Below are 25,381 nucleotides of genomic sequence, written 5' to 3'. Positions count from 1 at the left end.
TTGGTGTATGGTATCGTTTATTTCTGGTTTTTCAAATAAACATGAATGTTCAAATTTGGTCAAACTATAAACAGATTTTTAGTAATACTACGTCAGTCTCAAGGCAAGTACCAATATCAAGTGGTACATTATTTTCTACATTCCATAGTACTTACTTTGGATCTTTACAATATTGGTACATATGAACTAAAAACTGTAGGTTTTAAGTAACAACACCAATGGGGCAGTTATGTGTTTTCTGCTTTATTAAAAAAAAAAAACCAAAACCTGGCTATTCCATTCTACCAAATAAGATTTACACTTACACAAAATTAATTAAACTGTGAACAGAGAACACAGAGGCCGGGGCCAGTGTTAGCTCCCAGAAATCCTGCTGGGATCTCAGGAATAAAAACAATATATTAAAATTTTAATTTGAACATATTGATTCTTCGTGTGAGGATTAGCTCACTTACCTACAATTTCCACATTCATTTAGCATGAGTGCCCATAAATAAGACTTGTTTTGACAACAACCTGACCAAGTAGGTGGGGTTTCATTCAGTTACATTTTTAAGTGACTCAATCCAAATCTGATAATGACTAAAGCAGTTCATATCATTTTATTCTCATCTGAACTCCACTGGAGTCAGGGATGAAGTGTCCTCTTCTATTCCAAGAATGAAGTCTTCGGGTAATGTCTCAGGTGCTATCTGAGCTAACTGGTCATCATAAGAACGTAGGGTCCATAATTTCTCTAATTCATAGGTCTCTCTGGTTTCTGGAAGCATCAAATGAATCACCATGCTGCCTATCAATCAAGGACAGATAAGAGTTAAGACGAAGAAGCAGTTCATTTGTTTTTATTCTTGTGCTCTCACCCACCTCTATGATAGAATAGTGGTTGTCAAAGTATGGGCCCTAGATTAGCATTAGCTGAGAACTTGCCCGAAATGCAAATTCTGGATGCCATCCCAACAAAAATAGCATAGAAATGATGCTGTGTTTTTCTCCGTGCATCATACAGGAGGTACATGATATCGATACATAACATTACTAGTGATGTTAATTAACTTCATCCTAGTGATTAAAGGTGGGCTAGTGGAAGACAATTCTCCATGGGTGTCACATTTCTGCACATCCTGTGAGCAAAACACAGACTGCCTTTTGTTCTAGAAGGTCTTTTAAGGATGACTGTGCAGTGAATAGTGTCACAAAAACATACCATCTCCCTCTAGAGCAAAGGACAGGCTTGCTTACAGCAGTGGATCTCAAAGACCTTTCAGATTTTCACAGGTGGGGCTGGAGAGAAGGGAGACTAATAAACATCCTACAATGCACAGGGTATATGTCCCTACTCACACCTGAATCACCTGGTCCAAAATGTTATGAAGGACAAAGCTGAGAAACCCTGGCTTAATGGCCTTGGCAGAAAAAGTGTCTTCCATCACAGCAAATTGCGGGTCTGTTTCTTGCCCATCATAAAAGATGTAGCTACCCTAACCTACGGGTTCCTCTCTCAGAACATTGTCTGCAGATGTCATCTGGCCCTATGCTGCTCTCTCTATAGACATGGGCTCAGGGAACCTGCCCACCCCCCCCCCCCCAAAAAAAAAACAAACTACTGGCTGTTACTGTGATGAGTAATAAAATCATCCATTCTTCATCTCTAACCCAGGACTAGCCTGGAGTTTCACCAATTCCCATGAAACTGGGCCGCTAACTTGTTAGTTAAGAATAAGAATCTCAGACCCTTTATAATTCTTGACAGTGTTTTTCCCTTTGTAATTAAGTATCTTAGGGGGAAATACTTTGAAACTATGTATATATTAATACCCGAATTTGTTAGGTCTTTTCAAAATTCCAGTCCTCTGTTCTTGTCCTTCTCAGTACCTGGAATGCCCTTTAACTTGACCTCATCTGAGTCATCCTGGGCCAAGATATGTACTCCCCAAGCCTTCTACTACCACTAAGGGATCTCTCCCATCTCTGCCATGTTATCTGCTCAGTTCTCCACTGTCTGTCTGACCTGCATGACTAGTTAGAGACACATCACATTAGGTGAGAATTTTACATGCGAATAAGACCACCTGGGTTATAATTAAAACTTAATATAAACCTCAAAAGTTTTACATGAAAAGCACAATCTGATACCCTTTTGCAAGTGAACACAGTTCCAGATTAGGACAAAACCAAATATTTATCTGTAAAATATGTCAAAATAACTTACCAAAGTCCACACACAGCCAGTCATCAGTGTCCTTCCCTTCAATCTTAACATGAGGTTTGCTTTTACATTTCAAGTATTTGTACTGAAAAAAGCCAGATTACATATTAAAGAGGAAGTCTCTGTTCTCACCAAGGATGGTCTGTTGGCATAATTTTCTTGATCTTAATTTTGGAACTAGCTTACTCATTCCTCTTAACTATACTCCATAATAAATAACTTGAGGAAACTTTCTCCCCTTACACCCCACCTACCTCCTATACCTCTCTACTGAATCCTCCTGCCCAAACCCTTCTGAGAGGGCCATCATACTCATCCACCAAGGTGATGACTCATCTCTGAGGCAGAGAGACCCAAGCTCACTCAACATCTAGTCCTCACCTATATCCACCACCTAAATGACAATGTTAATTGGATTTTACCATCCCATGTCTCTATTCCCAACAGGTCTTATGAATGGTCTAAAACAACAGATACACTAATATCAGACAAAACAGACTTTAAATCAAAAACTATTACAAGAGACAATATTATATTATAATAAAGGGCCATATAACCCAGAGAATATATTACAAACATGCACCAAAAACCAGAATTCCTAAACATATGGAAACAAACATGGACAGAACTGAAGGGAGAAACAGATGACAACACAATATAAACGTAATACTCCATTTTCAATAATGGATTTAAAAAACAGACAAGATCAATAAAGAAGTAGATGACTTAACACTAGAGACTAACTGGACCTAACCGACATTAAAGACCATTCCACCCAACAACAGAATACACATTTTTCTAAAGGGCACACATAACATTCTCAAGGACAGATCCTATGTTAGGCCACCAAACAAGTCTCAATAAATTTAAAAAGACTTCAATCACACACAGTATATTTTCTGATCACAATGAAATAAAACTAGAAATCAGAAGGAAAACTAGAAAAGCCACAAAAACAATGAGTCAAGAAATCACAAGGGAAATTAGAAAAGCTCTTGAGACAAATGAGATTAAAAACACATCAAAACTTAATGGGATGCAGTGAAAGCAGTGTTAAGAGGGAAATTTATAGCTAAATGCTTCCATGAAAAAAAAAAGTTCCCAAATCAACAACCTAAATTTACACCTTAAAGAACTAGGAAATGAATAAGAAATTAAACTTGAAGCTAGCAGAGGGAAGGAAACAATGTTAAGAGAAAACGAAAATTGACAAAAATTCATGAAACCAAGATTTGGGCCTTGAAAAAAATAGACAAAATTATTTAACAAATCTTTAGCTAGAGTAAGAAAAGAACAGAAGACCCAAATAACTAAAATCAGAGCAAGGGGACATTTTACTAAGAAGTAAAAGGGATTATGAGTACTATGAACAATTATATACCAGCAAATTGGATAATCTAGACAAAATGGACAAATTCCTAAAAACATAGAACTAAGACTGAACTGAGTTTGAATCACTAATTGAAAACCTCCAAACATTATTATATCTCAATTAAAAAAAAAAAAAAAAAGCTTGGTGGGAATGGGAATGCAAGCTAGTGCAGCCACTCTGGAAAACAGCAAAAAATTAAAACTAGAACTACCCTACAATCCAGCAATTGCACTACTAGGTATTTATCCAAGGGATACAGGTATGCTGTTTTGAAGGGACACATGCACCCCCATGTTTATAGCAGCACTATCGACAATAGCCAAAGTATGGAAAGAGCCCAAAATCCATCGATGGATGAATGGATAAAAAAGACGTGGTATTGGGGCGCCTGGGTGGCGCAGTCGGTTAGGCGTCCGACTTCAGCCAGGTCACGATCTCACGGCCCGTGAGTTCGAGCCCCGCGTCAGGCTCTGGGCTGATGGCTCGGAGCCTGGAGCCTGTTTCCGATTCTGTGTCTCCCTCTCTCTCTGCCCCTCCCCCGTTCAGGCTCTGTCTCTCTCTGTCCCAAAAATAAATAAATGTTGAAAAAAAAAAAAATTAAAAAAAAAAAAAAGACGTGGTATATATATATACAGTGGAGTATTACTCAGCAATCAAAAAGAATGAAATCTTGCCATTCACAACTACGTGGATGAAACTAGAGGGTATTATGCTAAGTGAAATTAGAGAAAAACAAATACCATATGACTTCACTCATATGAGGACTTTAAGAGACAAAACGATGAACATAAGGGAAGGGAAACAAAAAAATATATAAAAATAGGGAGGGGGACAAAACATAAGAAACTCATAAATATGGAGAACAAACAGGGTTACTGGAAGGAGTGTCGGAGGGGGGATGGGCTAAGTGGGGAAGGGGCACTAAGGAATCTACTCCTGAAATCACTGTTGCACTATATGCTAACTAATTTGGATGTAAATTAAGAAAAAAAAATTTTTTTTAATTAAAAAAAAAAAAAAAAAAGCTCCGGGGGTGGGGGTGGGGGTGGCAAAGAGGGAAAAAAATCTCCCAACAAAGAAAAGCCCTGGACCAGATTGTTTCACTGGTGAATTCTACCAAATATGTAAACAAAAGCTAACACAAATTCTTCTCAGACTCTTTCAAAATACTAAAGAAGGAACACTTCCTACCATTACCTTGAAACCAAGGCCAAAGACACTACAAACTATGGATCATTATCCTTGATGAATACTGATGCAAAAATCCTCAATGAAATATTAGCAAGCCAAATTTCAACAGCATATTACATGAATTATACACCATGACTGAATGAGATTTATTCCTGTAACGTAAGGATGGTTCCACATGAAAATCAATCAATACAATAGAGCACATTAACAAAATGAAAAAAGCCACAGGATCATCTCAAATTTATGCAGAAAAGCATTTGACAAAATTCAACACCCTTTCATGATAAAAATATTCAACTAACTAAGAATAAAAGAAACTACCTCAAGATAATAAAGGCCATGTATGATAAGCTCACAGCTATTATCCTACTCAATGGTGAAAGAATGAAAGTTTGTCCTCTAAGATAAGGAACATGATAAGAATGCCCACTTTGGCCACTTCTATTCAACACAGTGCTGGAAGTTCTGGCCAGAGAAATCAGAGCAAGTTGGGGGGGGGGGGTACCCAAATTGGGAAGAAAATAATAAAATTATCACAGTTTACAGACAACATGACTTAAATGTATAAAACCTTAAAGATTCCGCATAAAAAAACCTGTTAGAATAAATGAATTCAGCAAAGAAATAGAAAATAGAAAATTCCACCCTAAAATGTATATGTATAAAAGGACCCCAAAAAGCCAAAAACAGTCTTGAAAAGGAAGAACACATTTGGAGCTCTCAACTTACTGATTTCAAAACGAACTACAAAGCTGCAGTAATCAAAACAGTGAGAAAGACAGACTTACGGAATGAAAAAAAGAGCCCATATAGTCAGTCAAATGATTTTCAACAAGGGTGCCAAGTCCGTTCAATAGGAAAAAGGCGGTCTTTTTAACAAACAGTGCTGGGAAAACTAGATATCTACATGCAAGAGAACAAAGTGGGACGCTTACTTTATACCATCTACAAAAACTGACTCAAAATGGATCTAAGATTTAAACAAATGACCTACATTTCAGGCTTAAATATAGGAAAGCCTTCACAAACAGTGGAAAGGCTTCATGACAGATGATAGATACATGACACTGAATTTGGCGATTCTTTCTTGGATAGGACACTGAAGGCACAGGCACAAAAACAGATAAACTGGACCTTATCAAAATTAAAAACGTGGGGCGCCTGGGTGGCTCAGTCGGTTGGGTGTCCGACTTTGGCTCAAGTCATGATCTAGCAGTCTGTGGGTTTGAGCTGTGCTGACAGCTCAGAGCCTGGAGACTGCTTCGGACTCTGTGTCTCCCTCTCTCTGCTCTTCTGCTGCTCATGCTCTGTCTCTCTCTCTTTCCCTCAAAAAATAAATAAACATTAAAAAAAAAATTAAAACCTTGGGGGTGCCTGGGTGGCTCAGTCAGTTAAGCATCCGACTTCAGCTCAGGTCATAATCTCACGGTTTGGGAGTTCGAGCCCTGCGTCGGGGTCTGTGCCAACAGCTCAGAGCCTGGAGCCTACTTCAGATTCTGTGTCTCCTCTCTCTGCCCGCCCCTCACCCTTCCATGCTCATGCCCTGTCTCTCTCTTTCAATAATAGATAAATGTTAAAAAAATTTTTTTAAAGCAAAAACTTGTGTGCATCAAAGGACACTATCAACAGTAACAAGGCAACCTACAGAATGGGAGAAAATATTTGCAAATCACATATTTGCTTTGGGATTAATATCCAGAATATATACACAACTACAACTTGACAACAGCAGCAACAACAACAAACTCAACCTGATTAAACCATAGGCAAAAGACTTGATTAGGCATTTTTCCAAAGATATACAGATGGCCAATAACAAGTGAGAGGATGTTCAACATCACTAATTGTTAAAGGAATGCACATCAAAATCACAAAGTGCTGCCACTTCTCACCCATTAGGATTACTATGATCAACAGCCCAGAAAATAAGAAATATCAGCAAAGATATGGAGAAATTGGAACCCTTGTGCACTTTTGGTGGGAATGTAAAGTGGTGCGGCCACTATGGAAAAGATCATGGTGGTTCCTCAAAAAATTAATAGCAGAATTACCATGACCCAGTAATTCCACTTCTGATATTAAAAGCAGAGACATGAACATTCTACACTCCTGTTTACAGCAGCATCGTTGTCTCCCAAAGGTGGAAGCAACCCAAATGAAACTCGAGGGATGAATAGATAAAATGTGATATACGCATCCAATAAGATAAAAAGCCTTAAAAAGAAGAAATTATGAGACATGCCACAACATGGATGAACCTTGAAAACATGCTAAGTGAAATACGCCAGTCCTGAGAGGACAACCAGGGTATGATTCCACTCACATGAGGTACCTAGAGTAGCTGAATTCATAGAGACAGAAAGCAGAATGGTGGCGGCCAGGGTATGGAGGGAATGGGAAATCACTGTTTCATGCGTACAAAGCTTCGGTCCTGCAAGATGAAGAACCTTCTGGCAATGGATGGTGGTAACGACTGCACAATGATGTGAATGTAACTGATGCCACTTAACTGTACACCTAAAAAATGGTTAAAATGGAAAACCTCTCGTTCTTCTTAGATCTCTCAGTCCAACAGTCACTTCCAAGTCTTCATCTTACTCCGTCCCACTATTACACGTGACAGAGACCCTGGGACTGTCTTAAAACTCTTCTCCATGCTGTCTTGGTTCCCTCTCTGTCTCTCCAACTACTACTTTTTTGGAATCTTCCTTTGCTTTGCCATATTGCATCAAAGGTCCCCCTCTTATTTTGCCACCCTAGCTACTGTTTGGGTCTTAACTGTCCCCTCTATGACGAGTTTTCAACAAGGTCAGAAAGGTTATGTTCTCCTGTAGAGTGTTATCAGAATCGGCTAAAGGCCTCCAAGTACATTTTCTTCCTCATTTCTGATGCCTATCCGGTCCAGTTAGAAAATGAACTGCCTGGGGCGCCTGGGTGATTCAGTCGGTTAAGGGTCCAACTCTTGATTTTGGCTCAGTCATGATCTCACGGTTTTGTGAGTTTGCGCCCTGTGTCGGGCTCTGCACACTGGTTGCTCAGAGCCTGCTTGGGATTCTCTCTGTCCCCCTCTCTCTGCCACTCCCCTACTGTGCTCTCTCTGAATCAATCAATAAGAAGGGCATTCCCCTTCCTCAACTAGGCCTGTGAATCTGGAGGGTAAGGACTAAATCTTTTTCATTTTTATCTTCCCAGTACCCAGCATAGTACTTGGAAACGCTGGATACATTCAAACATTTAAATTAAACTACAGGCCGGCAAGGTCCAACAGAACTTTTGTGCAATTATGGAAACGTTTTATAGTTGTGCTGCACAGTATGGTAGCCATTAGCCACAAGTGGTCACTGAACACCTGAAATATGGCTAATACAAGTGAAGAAGTGAATTTTTAATGTTAAATTATAATTAGCCACAATGGCTAGTGGCTACCACGATGCACAGTGCTGCTCTAGAAATCCCCCTGGGTCATCTAGCCTGCCTCAAACTATTTATTTTTATTTTCATTTTTATGTTTTTATTTGTACTTTTTATTCATTTGTTCATTCATCACTCATTTATGACCACAAGAGACAGGGATCAGAAACACCCTGATCCATCTATCCCCATAACTTTCACTATCAAAAACATAAAACAAGCATGCAAATTCTGAGAATTTGGGCTTCTTATATGATCTCATATGGCTTTCCTTTTTTTAAGTGTTACTCCTCAACATGATGCACTGGCACTATTCCGTTAAGTCAATGACTCCAAAGAGGAAAGAAAGCATCCTACCATTTTCACAATGTAGTAGGCCATGGCATGCAAGTGTCGGGTAGATGTTCCACTACCAATCACAAAGTAATCTGTGTATTTCAATTCTGGAGGAACCTTGATCACGCAAATGTCTCTTGCATTCTCTTGCCTCAGAAGTGAAACCAGCATATCGATGTCAAACTTGGGGCCAGTATGATCTGAAATGCACAAAGATTCACTTGTGTCACGTGGCCAAGGAGACGACACTACATGCATGGAGACGCAGCAGCTAACAATGAAACTGCTCCTCTATGAGGGTGTTTAGATCTAAAGTGTTTTGAAAGACAGCAGGGCCCAGACCTCCTGGAAACTAAACCTGTGGTTTCGCACAGCACCGCTCAACTTTCATGGGAAGAGTGCTCCGGTTACACAGAGCCACCATACATCCTTTGCTGTCACCGTTTGCAATAAATCCATACATCCACCACAAATGACTTTCTGTTCACTAATACTTGAGGAAATGAGCGATACACCTCAAACATACACAGAACTACAATTGTGAGCCAGAGGAGCTCTTAGGTAGTATGTGGTCCACAACCTTCACTTGAGAGATGAAGAAAACTAGCCCTGGTAGAATTAGTGCACCAGCCCCAAGCCATGGCATCCAAGTGTCAGGCAGAAGTTCCACTACCAATCACAAAGTAATCTGTATATTTCAACTCTGGAGGAACTTTGATCACGCAAATGTCTCTTGCATTTTGAAAGAATTAAAACTTTAAGAGTGATTTTCATTTTGAATCCTCAAGTTTTTCTTAGAAAGGCCTTTGGGTTATGCAGCAACTGTTATCTGTGCAGACTTAACTTTTTTTTCTGTACAGATGTGCATATTTTCTGTTCTTTACCTTGGAGTATTAGAACATGTAAATTTAGGGGCGCCTGGGTGGCTCAGTCGGTTAAGAGGCCGACTTCGGCTCAGGTCATGATTTCGCGGTCAGTGACTTCGAGCCCCGCGTTGGGCTCTGGGCTGACAGCTCAGAGCCTGGAGCCTGTTTCGGATTGTGTGTCTCCCTCTCTCTACCCCTCCCCTGTTCATGCTCTGTCTCTGTCTCAAAAATAAATAAGTGTTAAAAAAAAAAAAAAAAAGAACGTGTAAATTTATTGCTTTCTCTTACATTCCAAAGCTGATTCCCAAGAATCCGGTATCTAAGTCCACTAAGATCTCTTCCTCTCACACCCTAACTTTTCACAGACGTACTCTATTTACAACCACTCAAATTTCTAAAAACTTGCGATAATTAGAGGACTTCTATTGGCTCCGTCTCCTATTAGCGATTCTTATGCACCTCTTAGACCCCAGCCCCTTGCTCTTCCTCAAAATCCTTACTCCCTAACACTTCCGGGAAGTCCAATTCTCGGGAACCCTAAGAAGAGTGTGAGGGGAGCTGAGGATGGTGAGATTGTGATGCCAAAGGTACGGTGCGGCCTTTCGGACGCCTGGGGTTTTGGAGACGTCAGTTCATCTCCTGGCCTGTTAAACACACAGTTGGCGCCAACACCTGTGAAAACCCTTCCAGCTCTAGAGCAGTAGGAGTTTTGTGACTCCAAGAGAAATGCATAAACGGGGGAACTCAGAGCCTCCTCGCTGGGACCCGACTCCCGGCTGCCCGGAAGGGTCGCCGCCGCCCTCCTCCAAGCCCGTACCTGCTGTGCTTGACTCCGACTGCCCCTCACCGGCTGCCCCCTGAGCCCGCTCCTCCAGGCCGGGTCCGCCGTGCAGGCCGCGCGCGTGATCGGGAGTCAGGCAGGCCCGGTCGAGCGCCTGTCCCGCCTTATGCCACCCCGCGGCCAGCAGCCCAAGCCGGGGCCCCGCGCCCGCCGCAGGCCCAGCTCCCGGGGAAAGGGCCCTGCACCACAGCAGCGACCCGAGTCGCCGCGCCACAAGCCCGCCAGACCCCATCGCTGTAGCCCAGCGACGATTCACCGGGCGGGCCTTAATGGAGCCCGAGTGGGTTCTTCGGCTTTCGATTGGCTAGGCCAATGCGCGAAGGCCTGGAAAATTGACGTAAGGAGAGTGGGCGGGACCAGGACCCAAATACGGGGGTCATGGGCGGAGTCTGAAGGCCAGTGGGGACGCTGATGACCCGGAAGGGATTGTTGGGATTAGGTTTTGTAGGAGTCTAAGGACAATTTGACTGCCCACCCTTGCTGTGACCTTCGTCATAGTGCATTGCACCACGTTGTCCCCCCCCCTTTTTTTTTAAAGTCCATCTTCCTTCACTGCAATGTAAACAGCATGAAGGCAGAAAGTTTTGGTTTTTGTTTTGAACTCTTGTCTCCACAAAGCCTGGAACAGGCTGAATGTTTAGAAGATGCTGCTGTTGATGGATGGAAGCAGAAAAATGTTTACTTTTAGCCCCAAAGGCTGACTATGGCCTGTACAGTTCTGATAAGGATGAAATGCTTACTAGTTGCTACATTCTTTTTTTTTTTTTTCTTCTTTTTTTTTCAACTTTTTTTTTTTATTTATTTTTGGGACAGAGAGAGACAGAGCATGAATGGGGGAGGGGCAGAGAGAGAGGGAGACACAGAATCGGAAACAGGCTCCAGGCTCCGAGCCATCAGCCCAGAGCCCGACGCGGGGCTCGAACTCCCGGACCGCGAGATCGTGACCTGGCTGAAGTCGGACGCTTAACCGACTGCGCCACCCAGGCGCCCCTAGTTGCTACATTCTTAAAGGGTCTCATGACTGCCTGTACCTCTCACCCATGGTTAATATCTGGCTGAATTATAAGTAACAGAGAAATCTTATGAAAGTAATTTTGTGAGTGAAAGTTCAAAGAAGACATTTATGATCTAATATTCCCTGTACATCCCCTTCCCCACCTCCAGCACTAAGCATATAACCACCAGTTTCATACAGCAAAAATGAGGCTCTTTCTGCCCAAGAGTCCTGTCCCCATGCTACTTAAATAGACTTAATAAGGTGCACTGTAAAACATTTCAAGAATTCTTTCTTGACCATTGTGCTAACGAAACTGCAACAATTACACTAGAATTAGGACATAAAAAGTCTATTACCAAGAAAATTATCAAGATTCCCTAGCAAATTTGAAATCTCATGAGGAAAATCTGTTATTCTGGGCTCAGGTGGGATGGGAAGCAGAGGTGTAAAGGACCGTTTGGAAAACATTCTTAGCAGATCCGCCCTTCATGTACACTCCCCATATTGTAGTATTTAGTACAACAGCCTGTACTGTGGTGCCCACCTCTGTGAGAACAAGGAGTGCTGAGGCCCAGTTAAAGTATTAAACCATAGGATTTGAGAGCTAAAAGAGACCTAGGGAGGAAAAACCACTTGCGCATAACCAAGCACTGCAGAGCCTGAAGTGGGGTCCAAACCCATGAACAATGAGATCATGACCTGAGCCAAAACCAAGGGTCAGACACTTAATTGACTGAGCCACCCAGGCACCACCCAAAGGTTTTTTTTGTTTGTTTGTTTGTTTGTTTTGGTTTTAATTTAACTTCTTGTCTTCGTTCTCACTTCCTCAGTCTGAGCCCCCCATTAGCTCTTATCTAATTACCAAGACGGCCTCCTACCTAGCTCTCCTATCACCAATCCATCTCTACTTTTTCCATTCTTCATGATGCCATGCTGTCTACTAGAATTATTTTAGCCTCATCTGCTACCTGCTGTTTTCCAAGAATACCATAAAACATTTCAATGCTGAGCTTTGCACATGCTGTTCCATTGTTTAGCGTGCCCTTCCTCCACCTTTTCACATGATGAACTCAGACTCACTCTGTAGGACATACCTCAAACATTTAGGTGTAGCCCCCACTCTCTCAGATGGTCCATCATGTGAGAAGCCACCGGCAGTGCTCTGGGATGCCCTAAACCACAGGGTCAGTGCTTCATCTTATGGCAGTCATCGATGCCCACTTCAGACTGGATTCCCTGTCCTTACAGCAGGAAGATCATGCCAGACAAACCAACACACAAAACATCTGAGAAAGCATGCAACACAGACTTGTGCTCCATGGGGACTTTGGGGAAAAAAGATAGTGCCTTATCCCTACATTTATAAAATAGTGAGTCCATAGTGCTCCTATTCTCTTTAAAAGGATTTGCTCCCCCTTCCGATTAGGAGGTTTACAAACAGGAGGACAAAACAATTAAAAAAAAATTTTTTTTTAACGTTTACTTATTATTAAGAGACAGAGAGAGAGCATGAGCATGGGAGGGGCAGAGAGAGGAGTAGACACAGAATCCGAAGCAGGCTCCAGGCTCCGAGCTGTCAGCACAGAGCCCAACGCGAGCTTGAACTCGCGAACCGTGATATCATGACCTGAGCTGAAGTCAGATGCTCAACCGACTGAGCCACCCAGGCACCCAGACAAAACAATTTTTAAATAGAAATACATAAACTTAGAGTAGCTGTAACTAATGGGATTTGTAAGAGAGGTCATTTTAATCCTAGCCCTTCTCTCTGCATGGTCTCCTGAGGGCAGGATTAGTACAAAGAAAATGGAAATCTAGGGGAAAGGATGACACTTAAATGAGGCAGGAATATTCACCCACTGCTCAGCGATGAAATGAACTGCCCTATGAGGTCAGGAAGGACAGCTGAGTCTGGAAAGTAGTGGTCCCAACTTTTTAAATTTTAATAAACTTTTGTTTGAAAAATTGTGGCTCTTTGAATACATGCATGACAAAAAGCTGCTATGAGCTAAGCAACATTTTTAACTAAAATCATATTGAATTCCAATTAGCATCCAATTGGAATTGAATTCCAATTAGCATCATTTGCTGTGGGAAACATGTTTATTCTGTCCAAAGACAATGTTTGATCCATATATGGATTTGAGGATCCTTTGCAACCAACAGGATGCTCATGGTTTACAGATTAGGAAACAAAGATGTGTAAGAAATTAACGCATAGAATCAGCAAAGGTTGGACTTGATAAACTTCTCAGTCCCCAAACTATATGAATTCAATCATTAACTTTTTTTTTCAAGTATGCTTCACACCCAGCATAGAGCCCGATGGGGGACTTGAGCTCACGACCCTGAGATCAAGACACGAGCTGAGATCGAGGGTCGGTTATTTAACCAACTGAGACACTCAGGTGCCCCTCAATCATTAATTTATTAAACAATGATATGTCAGATGTGATGTTAAGTGCCCCGTGTGTGTGTACATCAGGGAAACTTGCTCAGGCTTTCTCTAGTTTAGCCCCTGGGCCCTGCTTTGTCCCAACTTGCTCTGTTCTTCTTTCCTCTCTATTCTCTTTGAAGCAGGTCCCTGAGGCCCCTCAGGTGTTGTCGCCCCAAGAAGCACCCTCACCCTCTCCAGCCACTGAGACTAGCTGCAGAGGACATCCCTGTGACTGCTGCTTCCCACTGTCCTAACTTCCCATGAAGCCTCAGGAAACAAATTTGGGAGCCTTTTGACTGTGGCAAACAGGGCAAACGGGAGGCTCCTGAATCAACACCCCAAGGATGTTATTAGGGTCTATAATCTTAGGAAGTCCTTTTAGTCATCGGCTCTGGTTAATTTATAATTCCTGAATCCCTCAGTAAGCTGCTTTAACCCTCTGTTCTCAGCACCTCAAAGGTAGAGATTACCCCAAGCCGTCATCCCCTTCTGATTCTGCCTTTTAGAAGCAACCACAGAATGAAAACAAAATCCAAGCCTAACAGCAGATAGCCCTGTTCTCAAGTGGGGGCATTTTGTATTTCTGTGGGCTCTGCTAATGGCTAATATCCCCCCACCCCAAGTCTTTACCTCAGGTAGGAAGGAAAATCTGTGAAAAAAAACTTGTGTTAACTAACATTAAGGACACAGAGCTGACAAATATTGCCTATGAAATCATAGATTATGAGAAACTGCTGTTTAGAATTCTTTTTTTTTTTTTTAAGTATTTATTTATCTTTGAGAGAGTGTGACAAGGGGAGGGGCCGAGAGAGAGGGAGAGGATCTGAAGCAGGCTCCACGACAGCAGAGAGCTCGATGCGGGGCTTGAACTCACAAACCATGAGATCATGACCTGAGCTGATCATGACCTCACGCTTGCTTGAAGCATCAGAGGCAGATGGGTCATTTCGCACTGAGAAGCAGTTTTGATAACTCTCTCTCCATTCCCCGGTACAACACTTTAGATAAAGGGGTTTCAGACACAACTCTCCACATTTATCTCAACTTTACATTTCTCGGGAGCAAGCCCCCTGAGTCTGCATCTCAGCTCTGCTGGTAATGAAACTGTGACATCCCTAATGGAACCTAAAACAACATTACCAACAGGACATGGTTTCTCCCCAGACCCCACGACCCTTCTGAGTAACTGAACTGCAGATCCATGGACTTTCTCTGGTGGCATTAAATAATGATTCAGAAGCTCTGTGGCCCTTTTGACCCAAAAGGTAAATCAAAGTTTCACCCCCCACGAACAATACCTTGGGCTGTTTTCTTTTCCCCAAAACCCAATTTCTGACTGGACTCTGATTTTTTCTGTTCAGATCTGTTGACAATTCAGTAAAAATTCTGTTTGCTTTTCCTTATAATCCCAGTTTTATGAATTTTCTCTATTCCATAATTATTACAAGACTTCAGTAATTCTCAAGGGCAGATGAGTGTAGCCTCTGATGGCTACACTTCAGACAGTGGGTTCAAAGCAAACAGGCTTCCTCCTCAGCAGACCTGATTAGGTCTCTGCTTTGGGTTGTTTCCAGGCTGGTGCCAAGTCACCACTACAGGAGGGTGCTCATAGGCAGTGAGGGGACAGCTTACCGATCGGTCAAGTTTGAACTTAGGATCTCATCCTTACAACTGCACAGTTTTATTTATTTTTTATTTTTATTAAAAAAAATTTTTTTTACATTTATTTATTTTTGAGAAACAGTGAGACAAAGCGTGGGTGGGGGAGGGGCAGAGAGAGAAGGAGACACAGAATCCGAAGCAGGCTCCAGGCTCTTAGCAAGCGGTCAGTACGGAGCCTGATGCAGGGCTCGAACCCATGAACTGTGAGATCATGACCTGAGCTGAAGTCAGACGCTCAATCGACTGGGCCACCCAGGCGCCCCACAACTGCACAGTTTTAGACCACCCGTAAGGAAAGCAATTGACAATAGGCATTCATGCCATGATTGTGGTATATCCATTCTCCTATGTCCCTGGGAGCTTCACAAATCCGTGCTGAATAGAATTCTGAGAAATGTGTATATACACACACACACACACACACACAACTATTAGGAGCCCTGTGGGCTGGTCCATTCAAGCCACTTAAAATACAGAGAGGCTTTCTTTTTTTTTAAGTTTATTTATTTTAAGGGGGGAGGAGGAGAGAGAGGCAGAGAGAGAGAGAATCCCAAGCAGGCTTCATTCTGTCAGGGAGGAGCCCCACTCGGTGCTTGACCTCACAACCGTGAGATCATGACATGAGTTAAAATCAAGAGTCAGACACTGAACAAGCTGAGTTACCCAGGCACCCCCAGAGAGGCTTTCTTAGCTCCCTGGGGAAAGGTCTCAGGCCAAGTCTAGCCATGATATGAGTGGCTTCTGGGGACACCACATTTCCTCCAGGCTCTTTCAGCCATTTCCTGCTGATGATGCAAGAAGCTGCTGTCTGGAGCAAGGTGGTAGCATTAAATGTATAATTACTTAAGGACCAATAACATTTACAGCATTTGATGGTTTTGTTATAAAGGCATACCTCAGTTTATTGTGTTTCCCTTTATGGCACTTCTCAGATAATGCTCTTTTTTTTTCTTCACAAATTGAAGGTTTGTGGCAACCCTGAGTTGAGCGAGCCCGGGAGAATCCTTTTCCCAACCGCATTTGCTCACTTCACGTCTCTGTGTCACATTTTGGTATTCATGAAATATTTCAAACTTTTTAATTATTATTGTATTTGTCATGGTGATCTGTAATCAGCAATCTTCTATGTTATTATTGTATTGTTTTGGGTGCCACAAATTGCCTTCATACAAGGTGGCAAACTTAATAAATGTGTGTGTTCTGACTGTCCCTCTCATCTCTCTCCCTCTCCTTGGGCTTCCCTATTCCCTGAGATACAACAATATTGAAATTAGGCCAATTAATAGCCCTACAATGGCCTCTAAGTGTTCAAGTGAAACCAAGAGTTACACGTCTCTCACTGTAAACCCAAAGCTAGAAATGATTAAGCTTAGTGAGGAAGCTATGTCAAAAGCTGAGATAGGCTGAAAGCTAGGCCTCTTCTGCCAGTTACCCAGTTGTCAGCGCAATGGAAAAGTTACTAGAAGAAATTAAAGGTGCTTTTCCAGTAAACACAGGAGTAAGAAAGCGAAATAGCCTTACGCTGATATGGAGAAAGTTTCAGTGGTCTAGATAGAAGATCAAACCAGCCACAACATTGCCTTAAACCAAAGCCTAATCCAGAGCAAGGCCCTAACTCTCCTCAGTTCTGCGAAGGCTGAGAGAGGTGAGGAAGCAGCACAAAAAAGCTTGAAGCACGGGTTGGTTCTTGAGGTTTAAAGAGAGAAGCCGTCTCCATACCATCAAAGTGCAAGGTGCGGCAGCAAGTGCTGATGCAGAAGCTGCAGCAAGTTCTCCAGAAGATCCAGCTCAGATAATTGATGACAGTGGCTGCACTAAACCACAGACTTTCAGTCTATACAACACAGCCTAATATTGGAAGAAGATGCCATCTAGGACTTTCAGAGCCAGAGAGAGTTCAGTGGCTGGTTGCAAAGCTTGAAAAACAACAAAGTTTGAAATGACAACAAAGGATTTAGAATATGACATAAACTTAGTTGATCAAGCAGCAGCAGGATTTGAGGGGATTGACTCCAATTTTCAAAGAAGTTCCACCGTGGGTAAAATGCTCTCAAACACCATAGCACTTCATGAAAGGAAGAGTTCATTCATGTGGCAAATTTCATTTTGTCTTATTTTAAGAAATTACTGCAGCCACCCCAACCTTCAGCAACCACCACCCCGATCAGTCAGCAGCCATCAACATCCAGGCAAGACCCTCTACCAGCAAAAAGATGACAAAAAGTTGCTGAAAGCTTGGATGATGGTTAGCACTTTTTTTTTTTAGCAGCAAACTACTTTTAATTAAGGCATGTATATTATTTTTTAGACATAATGCCATCACACACGTAATAGACTACAGTATAGTGTAAACATAACTTTTATATGCACTAGAAAACCAAAAAATTAATTTGATTTACTTTATTGCAGTGGTCTGGAACTGAACCTACAGTTTCTCCGGGGTATGCCTATATGAGGTGAAGTAATATTTTGGGTTAGCCACCAAAAAATGTGAATCCAACAAGAAATAACATCTTTAAGTTGGAGGGTAGATTTTGTAGGAAAAGACAAGGAAGTCAGGGCTTTGAGTTTCAAAACTCTAGACAGTTTTGAATACAATGGCTTAAATTTCATTTCTACAGGGTTGTCCAGACTACATGTGAGGAATGAAAAGATTGCTAATAACTCACTCTTTTAATAAGTTATAAAGTTATATTTCAAACCTATAGAAGAGAGGAGAGAAAAACAAATGAGCTGAGATTTACCAGATGTTCATTTTGCTATATTTGTTTCAGATCTTTCCCCCTTTAGACATGTTAGAGATCCAGCTCAAGCCCCTTTACAATCTTCCCTAATTCCATGGCTCTCTTTCTCAATCATTAGCTGTAGCCACTGCCCTGAGTTTGATGTGTGCCATTCCAATGCATTTCTATTATTTATCTCTCCATATATGCATAAACAATTTACAGTATTGTTTTTAAATTTTACCTGATTATTTATCATACTATACCAATGGCTTATTATGGACATAGCTTTGTTCTTTTCATTTGTGTTTCCCCAATTACTAGTGTGGTTGACCATCCTTTCACATGTGTATTGGCATTTAGATTTTCTATTGTGAATTATCTGCTCATAACCAATTTTTTTCTATTAAGTTGTCTTTATCTTAAAATTCTTTTTAGAAGTTATTTTATTCCACTTAAAACATTCGAGAACTGCTAAAGAATACACGTAATTGTAGATAAAACATAAAGAAGAAGAATAAAACAAACCCATAGTCAGCTTAACTAATCAAACACGGCTAGCACTTTTGATGCTCCCTAGAGCACCTCATTCCCCTTCCCCAGGGACAACCACTGGGCTGAATTTCATGTAATGATTATTTTGCTTCCTTCCTGTAGGTTTATGACATGTTTTTATACTTTCCCATCTGTTTAGTTTTCCTTGCTTTTGAAAACTTTATGTAAATGGCATCATATTGCATGTATTCTTTTGCAACTTCCTCTTCTCTGTCAATATTACATTGGTGAGTCTTCTTGGTGTTGATAGCTGTAGATTCATTCATCTTTACTGATGATTAGTATTCCATTGTATGTCACAAGTGATGTATGCATTCTACTGTTGAGGGGCATTTGGGTTGTTCCTCATGCTGCTCTGAATGTTCTTATCTTGTCCTCAGGAACACATGCACAAGAGTTTCTCTGGAACATACTATACCTAGTAGTGAGGTTGCTGGATCGCAGGTATACGCATCTTCAGCTTCATCAGATAATGCCAGATTGTTTCCAAAAACCAGTGTTCTGATTTAAACTCCCAACAGCAAAGTAGAAGTGTTCTGGTGTTCTTTCTTGCCAACACTTAACTTTGTCAGATTTTTTTCATCTTTGCCAATCTACTGGCAAATGAAGTCTCATTGCGTGATGATTTGCATTTCCCTAACAGTTCTTTGTATAATCTGGGTACCAATCTTCCATCAGTTACATGTATTGCAAACATATTCTAGTCTGTACCTTTCCATTGTTTTTTAAATTTTTTAAAAATGTTTATTTATTTTTGAGAGAGAGACAGAGTGTGAGTGGGGTAGGAGCAGAGGGAGAGGGAGACACAGAATCAGAAACAGGCTCCAGGCTCTGAGCTGTCAGCACAGAGCCCGATGCGGGGCTCAAACTCAAGAACCATGAGATCATGACCTGAGCGGAAGTTGGACTCTTACTGTCAGGGCCACCCCGGCGCCCCTGTACCTTTCCATTGTTAATCAACTTTATTGAGGTATAGTTATATAAAACACACGTAATCAAGTTAAGCCTACAATTTGATACTTTACAAATGCATACAGTTATGTAATTACAGCAGTTATGGTATAAAAAGTTTCCCTTGTGGGGCATCTAGGTGGCTCAGTTGGTTAAGTGTCTGACTTTGGCTCAGGTCATGATCTCACAATTCATGGGTTCCAGCTTCATGTCCGGCTCTGTGCTGACAGCTCAGATCCTGGAACCTGTTCTGACTCTGTGTCTCCCTCTCTCTCTGCCCCTACCCTGCTCATACTCTGTTTCTCTCTCAAAAATAAATAAACGTTAAAAAAAAAAAAAGTTTCCCTTGTCCTCAAAGTTCTCTTGTGCCCCCAGTCAATCCTCTCCCCTCCCCTCTAGTCCCAGGCAAGCACAGATCTGCTCTCAGTCACTACAGTTTTCCTTTTCCTCAATATCATATCAACAGAGTCCTAAGTATGAGCCTGTTGAATACATGTCTTATGAATACATAACTCAGTATGTGTGGCTTCTTTCCTTTAGCATAATACTTTGAGATTTATCCATGTTACTCCATCTATCAATAGTTCATTTCTTTTCATTGTCAAGTAGTATTTCATTGTATGGACGTATTGCATTGGTTTATCCATTCACCAAGTGATGGGAAATTTAGGTTGTTACAAATAACATTATTATGAACATTTAAGTACAGGATGTTGTGTGAACATGTCTCAATTTCTCTTGGATAAATACCTAGGAGTAAAAGGGTCAATTCATATGGTATGTGTATATTTAACTTCATAAGAAATTGTCAAACTGTTTTTCAAAACAGCTGAATTATTTTCCATCTGGCACTTCGACCAGCAGTATAGGAGAATTCTGTGTTGTTTTTGTTTTTTGTTTTTTTTTTTTGGGACAGAGAGAGACAGAGCATGAACGGGGGAGGGGCAGAGAGAGAGGGAGACACAGAATCGGAAACAGGCTCCAGGCTCTGAGCCATCAGCCCAGAGCCTGACGCGGGGCTCGAACTCACGGACAGCGAGATTGTGACCTGGCTGAAGTCGGACGCTTAACCGACTGCGCCACCCAGGCGCCCCGTTCTTGTTTTTAAACAAGAAGTTTGTGGTGCCTTTTTCATATAGAACTTCAAAATTGTAACATTATCCAATACAGTAATATTTTTCTTTATGGTTGATGCTTTTGGGGATTTATGAAATCCTACATCACTTGGTTCTTCATTTTGTGATTCTCTGATTTGAAATTTCTGAGAGGATTATCTTTTTTTGATATTTCCCCACAGTGGTTGATATGCAATGTACACTTAACTTACTATGTCTGAAAATATAGATTTGTTGTCATTACAGAATAATGTGATATGAAATTGAGGGTAAGACCTCAAAGTCCTCAGTTAAGAAAATTACATTCATGTAATTGAGATTCTCGGAAGAATTCTTGTTTCTCAATTGGGTTCAGAATAGACTTGAACAATGCTTTGAAGCAAAGATCAGCAAACTTTTTCTATAAAGGACTAAGCAGTAAATATTTTAGACTGTGCAGACCGGAGGTCTCTGTCCCAGCTACTCTGTTGCTTTCACGCAGAAGCAGTCACTGACAATATATAAATGAATGAGTGTAGCTATGTTCCAATAAAACTTTATAAACACAGAAATTTGAACTTCATACAATTCTTATGTGGCACAAAATAATGTTCTCTTTTGATCTTTCCCAAACATTAAGAAATATAAAAACCAAGTTTTGCTTACAGGCCATTGGAGACTAGGCAGAAAGCCAGATTTGGCCCATAAACCATAGTGCACCAACCTCTGACTTAGAATACAATCCTCTTGACATCACTGTAGGAAACTGGGTAATATCATCCTCCTCATTTCCCACAGTAGAGCATTAGACTTTAGAGTTCATCCAGTTTAGTTTCCCTCTCTTCCAGTTTATAGATGAGGAGGTTTTGGTGCAGAGAGAGAAAAATCACTGGCCTCAGGCCACATAGCTAGTGAGTGACAAGGCCAGGCTGGAGCTCATGTGTCTTGATTTAAGTCCTAACTACCTTCCTCAACTCAATTACAAAACCTAAAACTATATCCACAGCCACAAAATCCTTCCACCACTTCTCAACAGCAATCAATCTTTTTTTTTAATCCCAAAAGAACTTATTCTAATAAACACCTTAAAATTAAGGACTTACCAAGCTCAAGTCTTGATATTTAATTTGTATCATTAAAACCTATACAATGCAAACAGCAGTGACAACTGCGTTAGAAATTTTGCCTAGTGAGATGACATGATGATACTTGTGGGGAAATTACAGAGAATTAAATCTGGTGATATTCTAAAATATCACTAAGACACCCAAATTCCAAAAAGCCAATGGATGATCTCCAAAGCAAATTTTATTCCTGAATTTCAAAAAGGAATGGCAGTTCAGTTATAAGTAGCAGAGGAATAGTTTCATAGATTAGACTGAGGCCAATGGGGGATTGGCCAGGATGGGGGGAGGGGACCCCAGGCCAGAGATGAGGGCCCTCATTTCAGTGAACATCTGGAACCCAAGCCCAGGACAGCAGAGTCTTTATCTCTTGTTCATAGCTGTATCCCCTCCAGAAAAGAGCCTGGAACATGCTGGGGATCAGTAAATGATGGTTGAAGGATTAAATCAGTCCGCAAAGAATATTTCCTGAGAACTGACCTCAGAATTTTTAGAGTACATATTCCAGAAGCTTTGGGATGCTTCTTTGTAAAACAAAAACAAAAACAAAAACAAAAACACACACACAAAAAAACACAAAACAAATAAACAAACAAACAAAAATCTTAAAGGATTCCTCCCCACCAGGAGCCTCATCAGAAGGTGGTCACCTTCACCCCCTGAATGACTATCTTCTCATCTGCTCTTAGCCTGTCACTTGGGTCTAGAGTTATTATCCCTTTTGGATATAATGAATGCATTGAAAGTATTGCCCTCTAAACTCTTCAACAATTGGAAATTCAATGACGGCAACCAATGTTTATGGATGAGCCGGAAGTGTTCAAAGTGCAGGCATTTGTAAAAAGTCCTCGGAATAAGGAATTCCCAGAATAATTTATGACCTATGGATTTCAATTTTCTTTGGAAGTTCTAATTCTCAGCAAACATTAATCAAGTCATCCCACTGTCTTTCAGGTTATTTCCCCCATTTTACAGACGGTGATTCAGCAGAAGTTAAATGACTTGTTGCCAAGGTCACATGGAGACTATACATCTAAAAAAAAATCATGATTTCAGCCCCCTCTTCTGCCATTTGTTAGACTGGAATGGAGGGAGTTTTGACGATTTCCACTGGCTTCCTAGGTGGTTGTGTGTTTGTGGCTCTCCGATATCCCCTGTTGATATGATAAGGGAAGAGCGGATCTCAAGACCAGTATTTCTCAAAGTTAGGTCCTGGACGGGCAGGACCCGTATCACCTGGGAACTGGTGACAACTCCAGATTATGGGGCCCCACCCCGGAACACTGAATTAGAAATTCTGGGGGTGGGGCTCAGCAGTCTGTGTTTTCACAAACCTGCAAGTGATTCTGCTATAACTTGTTATTCTGTTTCTGCTTTAGGAACTAACGTTCTGGGCTCCTAATCATCAAAATGATACAGCCTCTTCACATTGCTTGTGGCCCGAGGCCTCACTTGGAGAATATACCACTATGCCATATACAAAGTGCTTTCACATCCATTTGTTCTTTCAGGTGGATTTGGAGCAACCCTTCGAAGTAAGTAAGGGAAGGATCACATGTGCATTTTATAGATGAGGAGACCAGGGTTCAAGAAAGGCCAGAAAACTTGCCCAGGGCTACTCAGCTCTAAGTGGCAGGGCAGGATCCAGATCCAAGTCTTCTATCTTTATATCCATATACACACATTTACAAGAGGTCCGGGACCTCTTCACTTAGTACACAACAGGGTTTCTGACATCTGGGGCCAGATACCATGGGGTGTTCTGTTGTGGGGTGCTGTCCTGTAGATTCTGGCCTCTACGCACGAGATGCACCCCCACCTTAACTATGACAACCAGAAATGTCTCCGAATATTGCCAATGCCCCCGAGGGGCACAGTGACCTTTGGCTGAGGACCACTGACTTATGGCCAGCACATCATTGGAGAGAAGTTTCACGGTCCATGTTCTGCAAATTTTGCATTCTTTGGAGATGATTTCAGAAAAAAATAGCTTCTTTTTGGCCTCCAGGACATCTATGAAGTGAGGGAACTAGACTAAATGTTGGTGTACACCAAGTGTTTCAGAAAATCTTGACTACTCCTTAAGAAAATTAACAATAACAATTGTCATATCATTTAGTATTCATTATGCATTCAAATTCCCCTCAGTTATCACAGGAATATCTTTCATAGCTGGTTTTTTTGTTTTGTTTTTTGTTTTTTGTTTTTTTGATGCTAACTTGCAGTCTAGATTCCTAAATTGCTTTTGGTTGCTGTGTCTCTTTGGTCTTTTTTAGTTTAGAACATTGGTCAACAAACTATGGCCCGTGGGCCAAATTTCCTACCACCTGCCTTTGTAAATATGCTTTCACCGGAACACAGCATGCTCTTTCATTTACATATATGATCGCTTTTGTGCTGCAAGAACAGAACTGAGTAGTTACAACAGAAACTATATGGCCCATGAAGCCTAAGATATTTGTTCCCTAGCCCATTACAGAAAAAGTTTGCTGATCTGTGACCTAGAACTATCCTCTTGCCTTTATTTATTTATTTATTTATTTATTTACTTACTTATTTAAATACAATTTATTGTCAAGTTGGCTAACATACAGTGTATACAGTGTGCTCTTGGTTTTGGGGGTAGATTCCCATAATTCATTGCTTACATACAACACCCGGTGCTCATCCCAACAAGCGCCCTCCTCAATGCCCATCACCCATTTTCCCCTCTCCCTCTCCTTGCCTTTACTTTTAATTTAATACTGTTTAAGAATCCAGAACAATTACTCACAGAAAATCTTTTTTTGGATTTATCTGATTATATACATTTATATATTAAATTTATTGAAGTTTAACATACTCTATATATTTTTAAATATAAAATACTTATGAAAGTATCAGTACTCCATGGGGCAGCATTAAACAGCTTTTTATGTGTCAAAACTATAATGCACTAGAAAGGCAAACAACAAATTGGAAAAATAATTACAATTCTAAGATCTTATCTCTTTTCACACTTTATTTTTCAGGAAGGAGAGAAAAAGAAGGCCTTGTCTGACATATGGTAGTTTTAGTTACAAATGGAGGTAAAACCCTTACTGATCAAGTTACTATATCATTTAAATAGGAAAACCAATAGGAAAAGCATGGGCCTCCTTTTTGGAAAATCATAATGTATAATTTCAAATACATACACCAGAGTGTACAGAAATCCAGATATATACACAAGAATGTAAACACTCTGAGTGCAGGGCCGGGTACCTAGCAACATGCCTGATACACAGAAAGTGCTAAATAAATTTCCATGGAATAAATGGGTGAATACCATTCCTTTTTTTTTTTTTTTTTAACTTTTTTTAAATGTTTATTTATTTTTGAGACAGAAACAGAGCATGAGTGGGGGAGGGACAGAGAGAGAGAGAGAGGGAGACACAGAAGCTGAAGCAGCCTCCAGGCTCTGAGCTGTCAGCACAGAGCCTGACGTGGGGCTCGAACCCATGAACTGTGAGATCACGATCTGAGCCAAAGTCGGACACTTAACCGAATGAGCCACCCAGGTACCCCTTGGGTGAATACCATTCCTTTACACATCTGGGCAAGGTAGGTTGTCACAAAAATATTCACACCTATTTA

At 41.1% G+C, this 25,381-nt stretch overlaps 1 protein-coding gene across 1 annotated transcript; it reads right to left on the bottom strand.

The window, feature by feature from the left end:
* On the bottom strand, positions 1-10,599 carry MALSU1 (mitochondrial assembly of ribosomal large subunit 1). The gene is made up of 4 exons (XM_047845093.1): positions 10,200-10,599; positions 8,538-8,716; positions 2,210-2,291; positions 1-790 (listed from the first exon to the last, which is right to left on the bottom strand). Exons 1-4 carry the CDS (start codon positions 10,453-10,455, stop codon positions 609-611), a joined length of 699 nt encoding a protein of 232 aa, XP_047701049.1. The 5' UTR covers positions 10,456-10,599; the 3' UTR covers positions 1-608.
* Positions 10,600-25,381: the final 14,782 nt, after the last annotated feature.

The sequence above is a fragment of the Prionailurus viverrinus genome, chromosome A2 (assembly GCF_022837055.1).
Source record: "Prionailurus viverrinus isolate Anna chromosome A2, UM_Priviv_1.0, whole genome shotgun sequence".
In the NCBI taxonomy this organism is placed as follows: domain Eukaryota; kingdom Metazoa; phylum Chordata; class Mammalia; order Carnivora; family Felidae; genus Prionailurus; species Prionailurus viverrinus.
This window is presented reverse-complemented; position numbering and strand designations above follow the sequence as displayed.